This window comes from Desmodus rotundus, chromosome 9 (assembly GCF_022682495.2).
Source record: "Desmodus rotundus isolate HL8 chromosome 9, HLdesRot8A.1, whole genome shotgun sequence".
NCBI classification, from domain to species: Eukaryota; Metazoa; Chordata; class Mammalia; order Chiroptera; family Phyllostomidae; genus Desmodus; species Desmodus rotundus.
In genome coordinates, this window is record NC_071395.1 from 81117429 (window position 1) to 81136296 (window position 18868).

At 37.5% G+C, this 18868-nt stretch overlaps 1 protein-coding gene and 1 non-coding gene across 4 annotated transcripts in view; both read left to right on the forward strand.

Moving 5' to 3' along the window:
• Positions 1-843: 843 nt before the first annotated feature.
• SUZ12 (SUZ12 polycomb repressive complex 2 subunit) overlaps positions 844-18868 on the forward strand; it is a 40726-nt gene continuing 22701 nt past the window's right edge. For 2 of the 3 annotated variants that reach the window (XM_024564811.4, XM_053910543.2), the window contains exons 1-5: positions 844-1357; positions 3911-3957; positions 4043-4107; positions 8693-8761; positions 18509-18558. In XM_024564811.4, the coding sequence (XP_024420579.3) occupies positions 1078-1357; positions 3911-3957; positions 4043-4107; positions 8693-8761; positions 18509-18558 (511 nt within the window). In that variant the 5' untranslated portion in view covers positions 844-1077. The remainder of the gene's footprint in view (positions 1358-3910; positions 3958-4042; positions 4108-8692; positions 8762-18508; positions 18559-18868) is intronic. The other variant, XM_053910542.2, reaches the window with a different exon arrangement.
• On the forward strand, positions 7811-7941 carry LOC112308998 (small nucleolar RNA SNORA38). The gene has a single exon (XR_002975205.1). It is a non-coding gene; the product is annotated as a small nucleolar RNA SNORA38 (small nucleolar RNA).

Consider the following 18868-nt stretch of genomic DNA (forward strand, 5'->3'; position numbering starts at 1 on the left):
TCAAGAAGGGTGAAGTACTTCTAAGAAATCATCCAGTTTATCCCTCTGACCACTCCTATGATGTCTGGGGTGGTGATTGGGGGTGGGAATAAAACCCTAGCTTTTGATTCTAACGTGTTGAGAAGCCAAAACCTCTCTCAGTAACGATCCTGAAGCCTCACAGCACCCACGGAAAATAGTCTTCCTCCCTTTATAGAACATTCCTGTTATATATAAATCGCTCCCTTTGGTGGAGCCTGGTCGCGTCCAAGAGCAGCAGCCACAACCCTTTGGCTGCCCCTAAGCTTCCCAAGGGCTTTGCTGGGTGCGATTCGGCCAGGGGTGGCTCGAGACACGTGGTGACTAGGGGACAGGGTAATCGATCCCCGCCCCGGGAGCTCCTGAAGAGAAGCGACCCACCAACCACCAGGTAGGCCCCTTCCTATGAAGTTAGAGACTCGATGATCAGTAGTGGATCTCAGTTCATTTAACTGACCCCTCACTCCCAGGTCCTCAGACGCCCGCCTCTCGTCAGGGGTCCTGTACCCCCTGGGGGCGGTGACTGACGACGCTCAGAAGGCGAGAAACGGCTCCCTAAGCCGCTCGCTGGGTCCCTCTCTCCCCACAATGCACCGGGGCCCGCAGGAAGGCCGCTCCGACCCCTAATTTTCCCGCGAATTCAGTTCAAAGAGGCGGCCGGGCCGAGGTCGGCAGCGCGCACGGGCCAACCAAGCCGCGCCTCCGCGAGAAGCGCCTCCGCGTGACTGACGGGGGAATCTGCGGGCCAACGGGCTGGGCTGCCGGGCGGCGCGCGCTCCCGCCGGCCAATCAGAACTCCGGGCGGGGGAAGTAGGCGGAGCCAGGCCAGGCTAGGGTGAGCGGCCTCCGGAGCGGAGCAGGGCTCTCAGGAGGAGACACTTTTTTTTTTTCCTCCCTCCTTCCCTCCTCTCCTCCTCCCTTCCCTTCCCCTCTCCTCCCCTCTCTCCTCCTTCCCCCCTCGGTCCGCCGGAGCCTGCTGGGGCGAGCGGTTGGTATTACAGGCGCTTACTCTCCGGGGCCGCCGGCGGGTAGCTGGCGGGGGAGGAGGCAGGAACCGCGATGGCGCCTCAGAAGCACGGCGGTGGGGGAGGGGGCGGCTCGGGGCCCAGCGCGGGGTCCGGGGGAGGCGGCTTCGGGGGTTCGGCTGCGGCGGTGGCGGCGGCGACGGCGTCGGGCGGCAAATCCGGCGGCGGGGGCTGTGGAGGCGGCGGCAGTTACTCGGCCTCCTCCTCCTCCTCCGCGGCGGCGGCAGCGGCGGGGGCTGCGGTGTTACCGGTGAAGAAGCCGAAAATGGAGCACGTCCAGGCTGACCACGAGCTTTTCCTCCAGGCCTTTGAGAGTGAGTACGTTGGAGGCTTTGAGGGCAGAAATCTCTCTCTCCCAGCGTTCGGGGATCGGGACACTCGTGCTGGGCCCCCCTTCCCCTCCAGGAGTCGGCTTGATTTGGGAGTGGAGGGAGAAATGGGTGAGGGAGCTGTTCTGCCCGCAGGGGGCTCGGCCCAAGGGGCCCCGAAGTCTGGGGCCTCTGGGGAAAGTGGAATAGGAAGTCCAGGTGAGGGTCTTGACTCCCCGAAGATTCACACGAGAGGTCAGGCAGGGGGGGGCCTCACGGGAAATGAAGAGCAGGCTTCTTTCAGATGAGGTTCCAGTTGGGCTGTAGCTCTGCACGGTCTCAGACCGGCAGTCGGACCCCAGGACTAGTTCTTGCTTTTACACGCCGTTCGGACTCCGCACCTACGAGGGTTTCGGTGGGAGGTGGCGCGGAGCGAATTTCGCCTCCCGAGAGAAGAATGCGGTAACATCGACGAGTTTGTCACTGGTCTGAAATGCCCTCGCGCTACCTGGGTGCTGCCTGTTAGCATGGCACCGTTTGGGGCTCTGACCCTTTCACCTCTGCCCACCCATTTCGTGGACACACACACTGAGGCGGGCAGTGTGGAAGCGTTCTGCGGAACTTTGAGACGACGCCGGAACTCTGCCGGCTGCGCTTGTCTCAATTCCGAACATTTTCTCATGTCAATTTCTGTTTTAAGGTCTGTTTCGAGGGCAGAACTGCGACTTGAGTTGGAAAGAGGGACAAGGCGTCTGAAACAAACAATAGAATTTATTTAAGGAAATCATCGTGACTATAAATAATTTCAACTGTTCTTCAATGAATATTATATCTTGATTGCTTTCCTTTCTGCTTTTGTGTGGCTGTTATAATTTGGATGATCTTTTATACTAAATATCTAACAGAAACTTGAATAAACTCGGCTCTAGCCCTAAATGTCTTTATTTACAATTTTTCCATGGCATATGTTGAAGGCATGGTATCAGCTGTGCTTGGAAAGACGCATTATATTGTGTAATACCCTTCTTTCATTCTCTCATTAGTGCTTCATGAAATTCTAATTGGAATTTAATACAAGGAATTTCAGTTTTTATTGAAACGAATATTGAGCCTACTTGAGAGAGACTCACATTTTTAGTTTTGCTTAATATACAGTACAAAAATCTGGAGAGGATTTAAACTGGAAATATGGTGGAGAACTGAAGCACAGTAATAACATACACGTTTGTACCCCTTTTAAAATATTTCATATTTTGGTTTATTTGGAACAAAACTAAACTCACTTACATTAAGTGGGCACTTTAAAAATTATTTATAAATGTTATGAGACCACCAGTCCTCCAAGAAAGTTTTAGGTATTTTGCTTTCTGTTGAGTTTTCCATGGAGAATTGAACTGTCATTAAGAACTAGATTTGGCCACAAACAACTGGATTTTTCCCCTAATATTGACCTTAGTTTCAGAGAAGTTTAAATGCTTTGATGTATTTAATAATACAAGCATTTAGTTCATTTTGATACTGCTTTAAAGAAATATAACGTTGTACTATTAGGTCAATAGCGTAACTGATATGTTGATGTTGTATATAAAATATTTTCTATTTCTAACCTAAACTCCTTATAACAAGTTAAGTTTTAACTAAACTCAGCGTTAAAAAGATTTTGGGACTCTATTACTTTAAAAATATGTGTTGCTAGTATCTATATGTTGAGATAATATTTACATTGAACAAAATAGATAAAAACTTGAACAATAACTGGAAATAGTCACTAAAAAATTTAACTACAATTTATGTCTCATGTCTTTTAATATTACTGACTTTCATCATATCTGTATTAGGACATGTAGGAAACAATTTTATTCCATTTTGGCTGACTACTACACATTTTTTTAAAAGACCAATGAAAAAAGTGGAAACTGTTTTTATTTGGCATCAATAAATAATTCTTTTGCTGAATTCAGCTACTTTTTGGAATGAGATAGGTTCTAAGTAGTTTAAATTAGCCAAATTAAATGAATGTAACTACTTCTCTTCGGTTCTGTGTACAGACTAGTTTAAAAAGTACCTACCCTAGCCCTGGCTGATATGGCTCAGTAGATTGACCCATCTGCCTTGGAATTGAAAGGTGTGGGTTTGATTCCCAGTCAGAGCACATGCCTGTGTTGTGGGTCAGGTCTCTGGTTGGAGATGGTTGTATCTCTTGCACATTGATGTTTCTCTCCCTCTCTTTCTCCTTCCCTTCCTCTCTAATAGTAAATAAATATTTAGAAAGTACCTACCTTGGAAATGCAAGGCTTAAGAGCAAGATTATGGGGCATCTTAAGTTTAAAATACACATAGATGAATTTTGTGAATATATACCATAGATCGATCCACTGTCTTTTGATCTTACTGTGCATACCAATTTTCTTGATGTAAATATTTAGTATTTAGTAAATGTTTTCATAACAGGAAATTACTTTATATTGGTTATAACACGGGCTAGGCTGGTATTTTTCTTGACAACTTGAGTAATAAGTAAGTTTAGATAATGTTTGGATTTTGTTTTCTGTTACTTAGAACCAACGCAGATCTATAGATTTCTTCGAACTCGAAATCTTATAGCGGTAAGTCATCAACAAAATATATCAATGTTATTTTTTTTCTTAGCATTTCACTTATTTGATGTTAATGTATTTAATTTTTTTATAGCCAATATTTTTGCACAGAACTCTCACTTACATGTCGCATCGAAACTCCAGGACAAACATCAAAAGGTACATTTTATGAATCTTATTTCAAGTTAATCAAACTATGTTAAAGTTTTGTTTTAAAGTATTCTTTCTAATTAAGGATTAAATATTAAAACTAAGGTGAAAGAATGGCATGTTGAGTTGTTTGCAGAGTGATCAGTTTAATAGTATCATTTTCGTAAATCTCAGTGTATTGCCTTTTTTTTCTAATAGAAATGATTTAGTAATGAAGTGAATGAAATAATTTAACTGACTTCTGTTTTTACTCTGTGCTACTTGTTCAAGTTTGGTAGAATATGAGGATTTAAATACTTACCAGAGGGCTCGAACTATCTTTGATACATAAACTCAACAGTTAATTTTTGAATATTCTTATGTGTCCTAACAGTAAAGAATTCGCTTCTGTAGTAGGTTCAAAAAGTCTCATTTTATGTCTTTGGTGGTGGTCTTACTAAAGGGGAAGTGTTTTTTAAGTAATATTTTTTAAGTTAAGTGGGATGAATGTCCTTAAAACACAAGAAGTAGTAATCATTTAGTCTTAAAAGTGAAGTCTGGAGGTGTCAGAGCGCATACTTGCTTTGTCACATTTAATATTTAACCATATATAATGAGGAATGCTAGTTTCATGTTTTACATGCAGGGTTATTTATTGAGCAAATCAAGTGAACAACTTTAAAGGAGAGAACTTTTTTACAAGCATTTGGTGGTGTCATCTTGACTTGGTAAAACAATCTTATCTAAATAGACTTTTAAACTAAACTCCTTTGAAGACTCCTACTGGTTCCTAAGTAAGCATCATGTTTTCTATAGCAAGACATGCTTTAGCTTCTTTGTAGATTCGTCTAGGTGGATTTTGAAGGATTGAATTGTTGAAACTATTTGTCTTCTGGTAATGTTTCTAAAGAGAGAGAATTGCATTTAATAGGTGAAATTTGCTAAACGCCTAAATAATTGGGAAAAGGGTGGCAGAATTTAAAGCTCTTTACCTGTCAACTCCATTATTTGATCTACACCTGAGTTCAGCAAACTTTCTCTGTAAAGGACCAGATAGTAGGTCTAGGAGTCAGAGTTGAGGATATTAGATAGGATGTAGTACTTTTTTTTTTTTAAATGTTATTTTTAAAAAAAATTACTTACTTTTAAAGAAGGGAAGAGAGAGAGAGAAGGAAAGGGAGAGAAATATTGATGTGTGAGAGATACGTCCATTATAATATGCCTCTTACATACCCCACCTGGGGTTCTGGCCTGCAATCCAGGCATGTGCCCTGACTGGGGATTGATTCCTCAACCTTTTGGTTCGAAGGCTGTCACTCAATCCACTGAGCCACACCAGCCAGGGTGGGAGGATGTACCATAGTACTTACACAAAAAGAAAGACACCAAATGTCCACATATATATATTTTTTAATTGTTGAAATTCAAAATGTTTTGAATTGAGTACAGTGTTTTGAAATACAGGCCTACTCTAGTGAGTAATGTGGGATTCTTTTATTTTTGCGGGGTTAGGGGAGATAACATTTGCTTAATTGGGGTTTAGAGTTAGTGTTCTCTGTTATCAAATCAATTCCAAATGTTTATCAGTAGAAACCATTTTTAGATTGTGGGCTGTGTAAAACAGATAGTAGGCTGGATTAAATAGTGGTTAACTTTTTCCTGTAGCATTTTTAATATGGAAGATTAGCTGAGTTATCATCTAGGATGCTGCCAGATTTATATTTAAAAGTGATTTTTTTCCAAAATAATTTGAGTTAAACCATACGTGGATAAAAATAATATATCCATTTAAAGCCTCAGTTCATCATTTTCCTGTTTTGTTTATTAGACTATTTGTCTCATCATCAGATATGTTTCTGTTATCTGCTAATGGGTGGAGGCAATATTAAAAGATGGGTAGTAGAAACTAATTTTCTTAATTAATTGCCCTTTTGGTAAAAAAAAAAACCTTATCTTTTGGGCAAGTTTCGAAGCAGTTTACCAGCCAAGAAACATAAATTCCACTTAGTGTATATCTGTACAAAAAGTGCATTAGGAAAAAAAAATGCATTAGGAATCACTTCTGTTACATCCCTGGCCTATGTAAGACATTAAAACTAATTTTTAACAAATATACCACAACTTATATCTTTAGATGAATCCTGTCCTGTTCAAAATAGTTGGTGGCTTTGAGGATAGTGTTTAGCTCAGTAATTGTGGTCTTTGTTTGAGCTGCTTTTGGAACTTCTTTTATAAAATTGCTTTTAGTACTACCCCTTTGCTCAAAATGTTTTTGGAACTAGCCTTGTACTTTAGGCTCATTTCATAGATGTATTCAAATTCTATAGGTTACCACTATACTGACAAAATGGAAATACTGGTGAGGAGGACATCTTGTATTGAATTTATTTTATAGTTTTATGTAAACTGTTTTTGAATTCCCCCAAGAAAATTTCCTAAAATTTCTTGATTTTAAAAATATTCTTCTTTTTGATAAGTATTTCCCTTGTTAAATCTGAACTGCAGTAGTACCTTTCTAAAGAACAGGAATACTTGGTGTTGACTATTGCGAGCTGCTTTTGTATAGTTGTTTATGTGGGGTTTTTTCCTAAGAAGAGATGGATTGTCTTTATGATCTTACCTATTTCAAACAGTAGTTAATATTCAGTTCTCCTTTGCAGAACTCCATAGTTTTGGAAGAGATGAACCTTGTGACTTAGTCTTATCTTTACTTCCAACAGACAGCATTTCTTCTTAATCATATCATAAACATTATTCTTAAAAGTTTTTAGTAGTTTTATAACACTCCTCAGTAGTACATTTCAGTATTTATACTGAAAAGTTCTTTGTGGCTAGCCTAAAGGAATCTTACATTTTTCTTCTTTCTTCTCTCTTATCTGTGGAGATTGAAAATGTATTGCCCTCCTTCATAAAGTACTTCTTACTATGCTCTATTGGATGAAACTTTGTTATTGAAGTTTTCAGTAACTCTAGAGGTAAAGAGAGAAGCTTTTTTAAAAAAGATCTTTTGTTAATGGGGCCGATTTATTTACCTGAAATATAGATTGTATCGATTCTGCTCTTCCTATCAGTTTTTTACTGTAACACATTTACATTAACATTTCTCTACTCATAATTTTTATTATAGCAACTGAGTATAGTAACTGGTTTTGAAGAATGAGAATATTAGTAATTTCTAGTATCTGAATTCAAGCTTTACAAAGTAATTGGACTACATTAAGCTTTTCAAGTCCTAAATTTGAAGAGACTATATGAATATATAAAGAGAAATACTTGTTTCCAATTAACATATGTGAATCTAGATTTTCAGTCTCTAATCTCTAGAACATTTATGATAGACCAACTTAAGAACTAAGATGAGGCTTATTTTAGGATCCAGTCATTCTTAACTTGGCAGGGTTTTTGTGGGTTGGGTTTTTTCTGGGGTTTTTTTTTTTTTTAGATTTTATTTGTTTATTTTTAGAGAGGGGAAGGGAGAGGGAAAGAAACATCAACATGTGAGAGATACAATAACCAGTTGCCTCTCACACACCCCCAACCAGGAACCTGGCCTGCAACCCAGGCATGTGCCCTGACTGGGAACCCAACAGGTGACCTCCTTGTTCGCAGGCCGGTGTTCACTCCACTGAGCCACACCAGCCAAGACACAGAGTGTTATTCTTCATTTAAGTTTCAAGTTTGTGGAAAAATTACTCTTTCACTTAAACTTACTAAGTTAAAAACTGATAATATATCCTCCTATGAAGGCGTGTCTGTGGTTCTCTGTCTTTGGACACGTAAGAATTGGAGGCAAAGAAATGTGGACTTGGAGAAATCTGGGGCCAGCTTACTCCCTTCAGGCTCAAGATCAACCATCCCACATAGAGAAAGAAAAAAAAGAAAACTAATAATATGATATGATGGGTTAGAAGGAACCTTAGAGGTCACTTGGTCCAAACTTCAAATTTTATGTCCCCTAAACTTCAATTTTTTTTTTCATGATGACAACCATCTCTTTAATATGACATATTGTTTAACTTTAGCCACTGCTAATAATGTTTGAGGATGTTTTGTTAACTCTAGATTTTTTTTATAGAATATTTTATGTGATAGTGCTAACACATTTGTCAGGTTATTTAATAAAAGGATGAATGTTTCAAAATATTCATAATTTGCATTTGTTTGGCTCAGTCTGACAGATGCTTGAATACCTACCAAGTATAAGGCACTATGCCAAGCATTATGTGACTTAGCTTGAAAAAAAGCAATCTCTGCCCATCAGGAGCTTATAATATAGCAGGAGAAATAAAATATTTATATAAGTGTCACATTTAGGAAATGTTAAAATAAATATAAACCAAGTGCCATAGATAAGGAAAATCACTCTGGTTTGGAAATAATTACAAAAGGTTTCATGGAAAACTTAGCATTTGAGATGGGACTTGAAGGCTTGTCTGCTGTATTAATAACATACACTGTCTTAGTAGTATTCATTTTTATGGCTGTCCATAATTAACTTATTAAAAATAATAATAAAAATCAGATTTCCAACTTGCCTATTGTAGTAACAATAAAGTGTAATCTGTTTGTTTTTCCCAGTTGAGAAGTGATTATTTTGTTTATCTGTTTCTTCCAGGAAAACATTTAAAGTTGATGATATGTTATCAAAAGTAGAGAAAATGAAAGGAGAGCAAGAATCTCATAGGTAAGATGATCTATCAGTGTACATTAAGTGACATACTTGAGGAAAGAGGAAAATGATAGTGATCATTTCCCTAGTGATCACCTTAATATTATAAGGAGTTAGAAGGAACCTTAGAGGTCACTTGGTCCAAATTCATACACAAGTCAGGAATTATTTCCTCTATACTATTCCTGGCAGAGATTCCTTAAGCCTCATCTCGAATACCTCCAGTGCTGGGAACTCAACTGTTTTCTAAGGCAGCCGTGTTCATAATTATCTCTCTTACCACTTTCTTACCTTTTGTATCCAAGTTTCTGTAACTTTTGCAATTATTGTTAATCTTACTACCTCACCTACGGAGGGATGGAGATGCATATTTATGGTGTACTTACTATATGCTAGGTGTTCTGCCAGGCACTTCACATGGTATCTCTTCTAAGTGATCATCTTCAGATCTGACAGAGGCTCCCTTTTCCATTTTTACAAAAAAATTATTTGGTTGATTTTAGAAGGAGAGAGGAAGGAAGAGTGAGATAGAGACATCTATTTGTTGTTCCACTTATGTATGCATTCATTAGTTGATTGCTGTATGTGCCCTGACCGGGATCATATCTGCAGTGTTGGTGGATTGGTATGATGCTCTAACCAACTAAGCAACCCGGCCAGGGTCTCTGTTTTCCATTTTATCTTTCCCCTTATTTATATCTTCCAGGCAAAATATTCCTAATTTTATTTTGTATTTGAAGTTTGACCCTTTGGGCAGAATCTACTTATTGTATGTTTTCAAATGTGATATCCAGAACTAACTTCCTAAATGTCCTAACTAGCCTAATATCTGCCTAGGCCAGACAGTATGCGTCCGTTCCTAGACAGTATGCGTCTGTTTATTCTTTGGTATGTAAATTTAAAGAAAGTTGAATACTGTTCTAAAGAGAAGCAGGAATTTAGGTGGTATTCATTAGAGTTGAAAAAATTGCCACAATGGGTTTTTCTTTTAAAGTTTTAAATAATATGATACCAATTTAGATAGGCTATATGCTGACTTAATGATGCTTCATTTACAGTTTCTCATTTTAGTGACTGGTGTAAGATGTCATTTTTGTAGATGCTTATATTTAAAGTTTGGCTTTTGAATTAGGTTATTTTGTTACTTGAATTGTAAGATCACATTTTTTAATTTTATATCCTACAATCTTGTAGGACTGAAGGGTAATTTCTATTTCTGTATCTAGGCAATTCTGACTTGTAAGCAAGCTTTGATAGTCTGTTCTAGAAGCTTAGATCAAAGATCTTTAATCTATTCCTGCCCAAGGAGTACCTTATAATACAAGACGAAGAATATTCCCAGTGAATGCACACTATTCTTTCTTGAATATCAATTCCAGATCCTTGTCTGGTCACTTACCCTGGACAGAGCTCTTGGGATCCTCAGGGCCCTTTTAACTTAAAGTGTAAGCTGTGTTCTCACCTCCCTGCCTCTTTTCTCCTGAACACCTTAATAGATTGCCCTCCAGGTCTTTCATGGTTCATGTGAGAGGGAAGAATTAACCAAAAAGAAAATTGAACCCTTTTCTTCACCTTCCTTAAAGGTTCTACCTTCATCACTGCTAAACCCTACCACTATCTCTTTGTGACATTGTCTTTGATAACTATTACAGACCTTGCCTTAAAGGGTGTGCTATGAGGGAGATAGCACATACACTTCTTTCTGAATAATCACTCACTCAATAGTTTTGTTCCTTTTGACCCAGTGGGTTCAATAGCTAGACCAGTACTGTAATGGGTACTGTTAACCAACTCATAGAAACATCAGAGATTTGCATTGAATTCCTGCTTGTAATTTTGAAAAACAACTTTTTCAATTTTTAGGATCCAGCTGGGACCAGTGAGTTGGACATTTCAATCCCCCAAGATACTTTATTTTCTAAAACCTAACTCCTTGTTGGAACTGACCATGCTTATTAATACTCAATAAGGCACTTTAGGCCAAGGATTTATTGCAGTAAGAGCTTGAAGCTTCAGCCTCCCCAAGGATGGTTATGAATGTCTCAGTGGTGTTCCCAGAGACAGTAAATTGAATTCAGAAATTGCTTTGATTTAAGTTTACCTCCAAAGCCTTGTACATATTATTAAATGACTTCAATGTATTTCTTATCTCAAGTTAGGCATAATCTTATTGTTTACTAACTTACCACATAGGATTGTAAGACATTTCCTAGACACCAATATGTAATGCCAGCAGTATAAAACTTTGCTTAAAAAATCGTTGGTTAGATTCTCTTTCAAGAGAACAAAATAAATCTCTGTTGTTCCGTGACATTAATTAACCAGAAGTTAATATCCTAAATCATATCTCAAAAGATATCTCTTCTGCCTGTATTTTTATTCTGTACCATTGCAGATTTAGAAATCTTGTTAAGCTTATTTGGATCTTGAATCTGTTCAACAGCTGTAGTCTGGGAGTCTTCTACTGTAACTCATGTTCATTCAGTACTTCCAAAGTTCTAATAGCTCTACTCCCCCCAAAACTGCAAACACTTTATGAAATCTTAATATCAAGATTCATAAAAATACCATAGTACTACAGCCTGAAAATTATAATCAAATGCCTGACCTACTTATGACATTTGTAGTGATGTACAAACCAAACCAAATTCCCAGCATTATCTGTTCAAAATGAAGTTGGTGCTCCAGGATTTTTTATATTGTTTCTACTTTATAGTTGTCTTACTGGTGACAGATAATGTCAGAAACTTACTATGGCAGGAGCTGATAGAAATAAAAAAAACAGACATTTCATGGTTTTTACTTCTTTAAGGTGTTAGTCAATTCATGAAAATAGACCAGAATTGTCATCTGTAACCTCAAAACTCAGTTAAAAAGCCTACCATTCATGAAGATTGTTTCTTTTCTTGCAAAATGGTTTCTGAAAACTCCATAGCAATGAGCAAAGTTTAGAAATTTATAGTGGTCTCACCTAGTCTCCCAAGTTTTTACTGATGTTTCCTTTTTTTTTTTTTTTTTAAAGAATGCCTTATAACCTATCCTCTCTAGCTCTTACATCTGACACTCCAATTTATAGTAGGTTTAATTTACTTTGGGTTTTGACCAAGCACTATGGGCTTATTGGAATAAATCTCTGGTATTTTTGTAGTTTTCTCTCCTAGCAGGATTCCTAGGAGTCTGTTGTGCTATTAATCCTACCAATTTTGGAATTATTAGTCGTAACTCCTGACTTTTAAGTGCATCTCCACTAACTGAAAGGTCAGCATGAAAATATTTCCAAACTGGAGTTGCTTCCAAAAGAATTTTCTGGGGCCAAATGAGAAGCAGAATGTCTCCTTTCTCTTCCCCTTAATCATCTTTCATTCCTGGTCCACTGTTAGTAGCTGGAGAAGTCCCCACAGCTTTTAGTAGGGATATTTTCAAGCCTCTGTTGCTAGTAGGTTAATAAGGTAAAGTGCCTTTTTGTAGTTGTTACTACAACCTAAGCTTTAGAATTAGTAATCTTCCTTTTCTAAGCATCTTTTTGTACTATAAAAGGTGGCAGTCTATTTTTTTCTGGAATTCCCATTTACGTAGTGTACCCATGTCCCAAACACTATACTGAATCATAGAGAATGTATAAAATAAGTGCTGAGAAAGAAAATGAGTGTTTAAAGCAGGAGAACCAACTCTTGTTTGAGATGTTGGTCTTGGGAGTAGTGATGGTCAAGGAGGGTTTTTCTGAAAAAATGAACTGAGATTTGAAAGGTAACATAGGAGTAAAATGGGGTGAGAGTGTGAGCAGAGAGCCAGTTCTAGATAAAAGGAATGTTATACATATGTCATTAGAGGCCATAGTGGCTGACACAGGGAGAGTGGCATTAGATGAGGCTGGAGCAGATGGCCTTGGCTAGATAATGCAAAGCCTTGTAGGCTGTTTAAGGATATTGGTCTTTATCCTGAGAAAGCCATAAGTTATTTTAAATATATCGTGTTAATGGTACTTCCCTGTCCTTCTCTTTTAGAGATTTAGCTGTATTTTTAAAACTTCAGCCTGCTCCTTAAGTTGATTGTATGTCTTTTCCACCATTAATAAGATCCAATGTTTTACTCCTTTTTCTTTTCTTTTTTTTTTTTTTTTACAAACCCTGTTTTGACTGTACATTTTGAAGTTGTTTTCAAATCAGTGTGTTTTCATGCTTGAGTTTTAGTTGTTTGTTTTTCAGAACCTGGGCTATAAATTTTGTTTTATATACCTGTTTCTGAAGGTACCTTATTAACCACTACTGAGCATATCTTCTTAAAATCTGTTTAAGAACACATTTTTTAAATGTTCCTTTTTTTGTATAATATTTGCAGTTGATAATAATTCCTTTATGTTTTGTCTGTAATACTTACAGAAGGTGATTGATTTATATGTAATGGATTTCCTCTCATTCATTCAGCTTTATCTTCTCACTACAAAGAGTTCCTAGCCTTGTATCTGAACCTCAAAAGAACTACCAGATTCCAAAATAATGGGTTTGGGTCATTCACCAATTCCTTGGCTTCATACATCATAATATTAAGTATATAAGAAAAGTTGAGTAACTAACATCTTGCCAAATAGCTTATCATCAAGCTTGTCCTGTTATGAGATAATACAGTCTTGACCCTAGAAATGAAACCTTATACCTGCCAGTATCATGTGTACAAACTGGAGTCACTAATTTTGGTCTTTTTTTAGCATAAAAACTTTGGTCCTTCTGTGGGATTTGGCTATTCTATTCTTCTTTTGGCCCGACTTAAAATTTGAGTTTCCTACATGAATCTCATCTCAAAATATTAATCTCTTATAAATTTAAATGTATGTAACCTCATTCTACAGACTGCTTTAGAATTGTCAGATGTTTGTGCTTGGAATCTTATCCTAGAATTCAAATTTCTCCTCTAGTTTCCTATTGCTTGCTTCCTCAGAAGATATGGGTAGGAAACAGCACAAAGATGAACCAAATTCTTATCTGATACCTTAATACTGATCACCTAAGCTAGATCCTGTGCAGCCTAAAACTACATATGCCTGACCAATCCTACAAGTTTCTTTTCCTTCCTTTTTCTAATCCAGGTTAATCAATTAAACTGTGACTATAGTAGCCATTAGAAAGGGAAGAGAGTGAATCAGGAAGGAGAAGAAAACTGGCCTTTTCCTTGGATGAAACCAGCTGTGAAAGTATCAACTAGGCCTCACTGTTACATTTTATTGTAGGTACATATCAGAGTTTTACTAAGGAGGGAGAAGAGGAGGAGAAAATGTGCATAGTAAATTACACTCCCGGAGTTATTTTTTAAGTTGGTTAATTTAAATTTGGAGTTTCTTTTCTCAAAGAAACAATGGTATATTATAATGATGGCTAAATGTGCTTGCTATCTCATTTAACTCATAATGTACCATTTAAAACTGTCTCAAACCCTCTGTGGTGAAAGACCTTTCTATTTGTTTTTAATTTCCAATCTTTTGCAGATGGATACCTTTGTAAATATATTGATCACATGCTTGTTGTTACGGCAATGTTAAATTTCTATAAAGGTTTTTGAAGTCTTGTTTTTAATTTCTTATCTTGTGATGGAATGGTAAGATTTCCCAGTGATACCTCAGTTTGCAAACCACATTTTGAGTGACACTGATTTAAAATATTTTCTGGGGTAGATCCATGCAAGATGTTTCTGGCATTTCAAAGTTGGAAGTTAGAATCACATTTCCTATAAAAACAATGTAAGTAATAATAAGTACTATAGTATAATAGTAATTACACTGACCTTAAAAATCTTATTACTCTAGGAGGACATCATTATTCTTATGAAGAACATTTGTTGAGTGCTTCTCTGTAAGATACTGCTAGGTCAGTTTCTGGGGTCACCAATATAATAAAATGATTGTTGAAAGAGAACCTGTGTGGAAAAAACAGTGACAAAAAAGTGATAAATTCAAGTGCTTATCGAGGAAATTAAGCTCTGGTCATTAAGTTCTGGGATAGTTGGGGATGGGTGCTTTGTAGAAGAGGTTTTATGCAAGCCTCAATGCTAAGAAGTCATTTTCTCATTTTATAGATACCATGTCACAGCAAATAAAGACCCAAAATTCAAACTTGGATTTTCTGTCTCTAAAATCTTCTATTTTCATACTGGATTTTATCATTGTAATCTATTTTCCTATATCAGGCTTTAGTGCAGATAAAAAGAAATGGGAGCCATATTATAGACAGCAGCAAGAATAAAGATTTGGCAGTTGGGTACTCATAAGAAAATTCGATGAAAAGAATGATACATACAAAATGGTATTTCTAAGAAAATTAACCTGGCCTTAGTATATAAGTTTAATTGAACAATTAAGAATAAGATAGGTTGGTTGTGACTAACATATTTTCCAGCATGTGGAAACTACAGAATATTCCTCTCTGTATTTCAGTGATGTTTTGGACTTGCTAATTCTGCTTTGTAAGTTGACGTTTATGGAACTAATTTCATAGGAAAATACTAGATATCTTTTAGTAATTAAAATAGCATATGGATTTTGTAAATGACATATACTTTAAAAAAAACAACTTTTACACCCTGGCTGGTGTAGCTCAGTGGACTGAGTGTCGGCCTGCCCACTGAAAGGTTGCTGATTCGATTCCCGGTCAAGGCACACGCCTGGGTTGCAGGCGAGGTCCCCAGTTGGGGGCGTGTAGGAGTCAACCAGTTGATGTTTCTCTCACATTGATGTTTTCTCTTCCTCCCTTTCTGCTTCCCTTCTCCTGTCTCTAAAAATACATAAAAATTAAAAAATCTTTTAAAAAACTGGTATAGTAACTTTTGGTATAATATTCAGTGAAGTACATTCACCTTAAACACATGGTTTGAAATTTGACATATATTTGCGTATCCATAACCACAGTCAAAATATAGGACATTTCATCACTTTGAAAAATTCCTTTGGGCTTCTTTATAGTCATCCCCTCAATGTACTTTTTTTTTAAATTATGAATATATGCAGGCAAATACATTCTTTTTGGTGTATGAAGAGTTTTGACAAATGTATGAGGCCTGTCCAAAAGGTATCCAGCAATATAATGTAAAAAATGGAGACTTTATTGAAGATACAAGAAACATTGTACATAGGACAATGACACCTCAGTCCCCTTCAAAGTAGGCACCTTGGGACCTAACCCAGTTCTCCCATTTGCCATCAGCTCCCCCATAGTATTTTTCTAAACCTCTTTGATGGTCTGAAATCTCTTTCCTTTAAAGATGATTTTAGTTTTGGGTAAAGGCAGAAGTCTCAAGGCACTAAATCTGGGCCGCAGGGGAGCTGAGTCACCTGGGTGATTTAATGTTTCACCAAAAAACTGCACAAGACGTGATCTGTGTGCAGGTGCATTGTTGTGATGAGGCCACCAATGACCAGGTGCCCGTAGCTGTGGCCTTCTGAATCATCCAAATAGTTTCCGTGGAAGAACGTTCAAGCTTAGTGCAAAATTTGATGCAGATTCATTGCTCTGCTTGCTCAGTCATTTTGAATGCAATGGCCATACAGTACACATGCACTCTTAATGGCATCTACCACCCCGACTGAATATAGTACAGTGAAGTCGTCATTGTTCACACATGTACATTCCAGTCCACTCTTCCTGGCTGCCAGGTTACACTGATGTCAAGTAAACTGTTCTCATTATATTAACAGTGACTGGACTTTTTCAAGACAGACCTTGTATACAGCCAGATAACTACACCACTTGTGATAACCCTATAAATGCCCTCATGCCTCTAGCCAACTGTCCCCACTCCCGATGTACTTTTATTTATTTTTCTTAAAAATTTTTCCCCTCAACCGAGGACATGCTCACTGATTTTAGAGAAAAGGGGATGGGAGGGAGAAAGACATCAACTGGTTGTCTCTTTTATGCACCCCTGCTGGACAAAACCACAACCTAGGCATGTGCCTTGATTGGGAATCGAACCCATGACCTTTCTGTTTACGGGACGATGGTGCAACCAACTGAGCCAGGGCCCAGAGTACTTTTAAGATTTATCTCATTTCAACAAGTGAGGTACCTGTTTTCAAGAATTCCATTGTATGTCATTTTTATTTTGTTATATTTAAGTTGTTCCTTTTTTTTAAGATTTTTATTCATTTTTGGAGAGAGGGGAAGAGAGGGAGAGGAACATCAGTGTGTGGTTGATTCTCACGTGGCCCCCACTGGGGACCTGGCCCACAACCCAGGCATGTGCCCTGACTGGGAATCAAACCAGCAACCTCTTGGTTTGCTGCAGCCCGCACTGAGTCCACTGAGCTACACCAGGCAGGGCAAGTTGTTGTTATTCTTAGTTTTTTTCTCATATTTATGCTTTCTAATTCTGCTTAGATTCTTTCATACTCATTTTGCCCTTTAATGATATCCTGGCATACTTTTGTTGGTACTATTCTAGAAATGTCCTTTGAGAACCCTCTCCTGTAATTCTTTTCCCTTTCCTCCCTTAATTGATTTTAGAGAGAGAAGCAGCCATTTGTTGTTCCACCTACGTATGCATTCATTGGTTGCTTCTTGTATGTGCCCTGACCGGTGATCGAACTTGCAGCCTTGGCATCTGGGGATAGATGACAGTCTAACTAACTGAGCTACTCGGCCAGGGCATTAGCATTGTTTCCTGGCTTATCTCACTGAGAACATAGAGACATCCTCACATCTTCTGTTGAAATATCTTACTGGCCTCTTATTTATCTAAGAAAAAGAGAAGTCCCAGGCAAAGTTAAAAAGTTAACTTATTTGTAATACATCATTTCCAATCATTACTTGTTCCTTAATAGTGTCTTGCCTCAGTGTCTTTATATAATTCTTTCCCTCTGCTTTTAAGAATGCCTAGATTGTCACCACCATTTTTAACAAACAAAAACATGCGTTTTATGGATCCTTATTGCCCTTTAACTACTATTCACTTTCATTTATTACACTAGTAAATTTCTTATGTAAGAAATCAGTACTGTTTCCCTTTCCCCAACATGTGTTCTATATAGCCCTCTGTCTGGTGTCTTCTCACACTACAGAAACTGTTCTGGAAAGGTATGAATGGCCCCGTTTCAACAAATAGATTGCTTTATTTTGCATTTTAAAGGTACTACAAATGCCTGTTGATGTTTCTGTTTGTTCTGTTGCATCTTAATAGTTTTTCCATTGTTAGCAGATATTTTCAAAACAGATCACTATAATTTATGCTTCCTTTTCATTTTCTATTACTTCCAAAACTACAAGTTTAAATGACATGTTGAAACAGTAAATTATTGGTCTATAGCAGATTTGTAATTTCTCCCCTGACTGAAGTACAAAGGGATGGGTTCTGCATCATTTGTTAGAAGGTTGAATTCCTGTAACTTAAAAATACTTAGACAATTTTGCATAGATTCGCCAACCTTTATTAAAAATTTTTTGAAGTGTGGGAAGGAAAACTTGTTCCCATTTTATAGGTACAATACTAAAGCACAGTAAATTATCTTGCCTCTGATATGGTGGTCTGTTTTCATCTGCCTTATTCCTTTGGTGTTTTTATTTCTTTGTGTTATGGGTTTGTTTGTTTTTTTAACGTGTATAGACACTATTTTGGATGTCAGGGAAAACATGGAGTTGTGGGCTTGAATAGAATTAGGAATAAGAAAATCAAATATAAATTTCCTGAAGTAGCTTTGATTTTAATCTGATATTTTAAAGTCTAGTCTATTTTTATTTTAGTGCACTCAAGTGATGAAATGTTTTGTTTTGTTTTGTTTAGCTTGTCAGCTCATCTGCAGCTTACCTTTACTGGTTTCTTCCACAAAAATGGTATGTACCTAAAAATAAACATTAGCATTCTAACAAACAAACACCTTTGTGAATGGAAAGACAATTACTGTGTGTATACAAATTTACAAAATTATATTGAATAGAAAAGATGTTGATTCTCATAAACTTCTTGTTCTTTCATCTCTCCAGCAGTTTCCTTTATTGTTTTATGTGGTTCATAATGGGCTGTGGAGGGTGTAACTTGCAAGTTTTTTAAAAGTAGTGGTTCTCAGATTTTAGTGATTGTAAAAAACATTTTGACACTTTCTTTAAAATCCATGTAACTGAACCCTACAAAGGCTCAAATCTA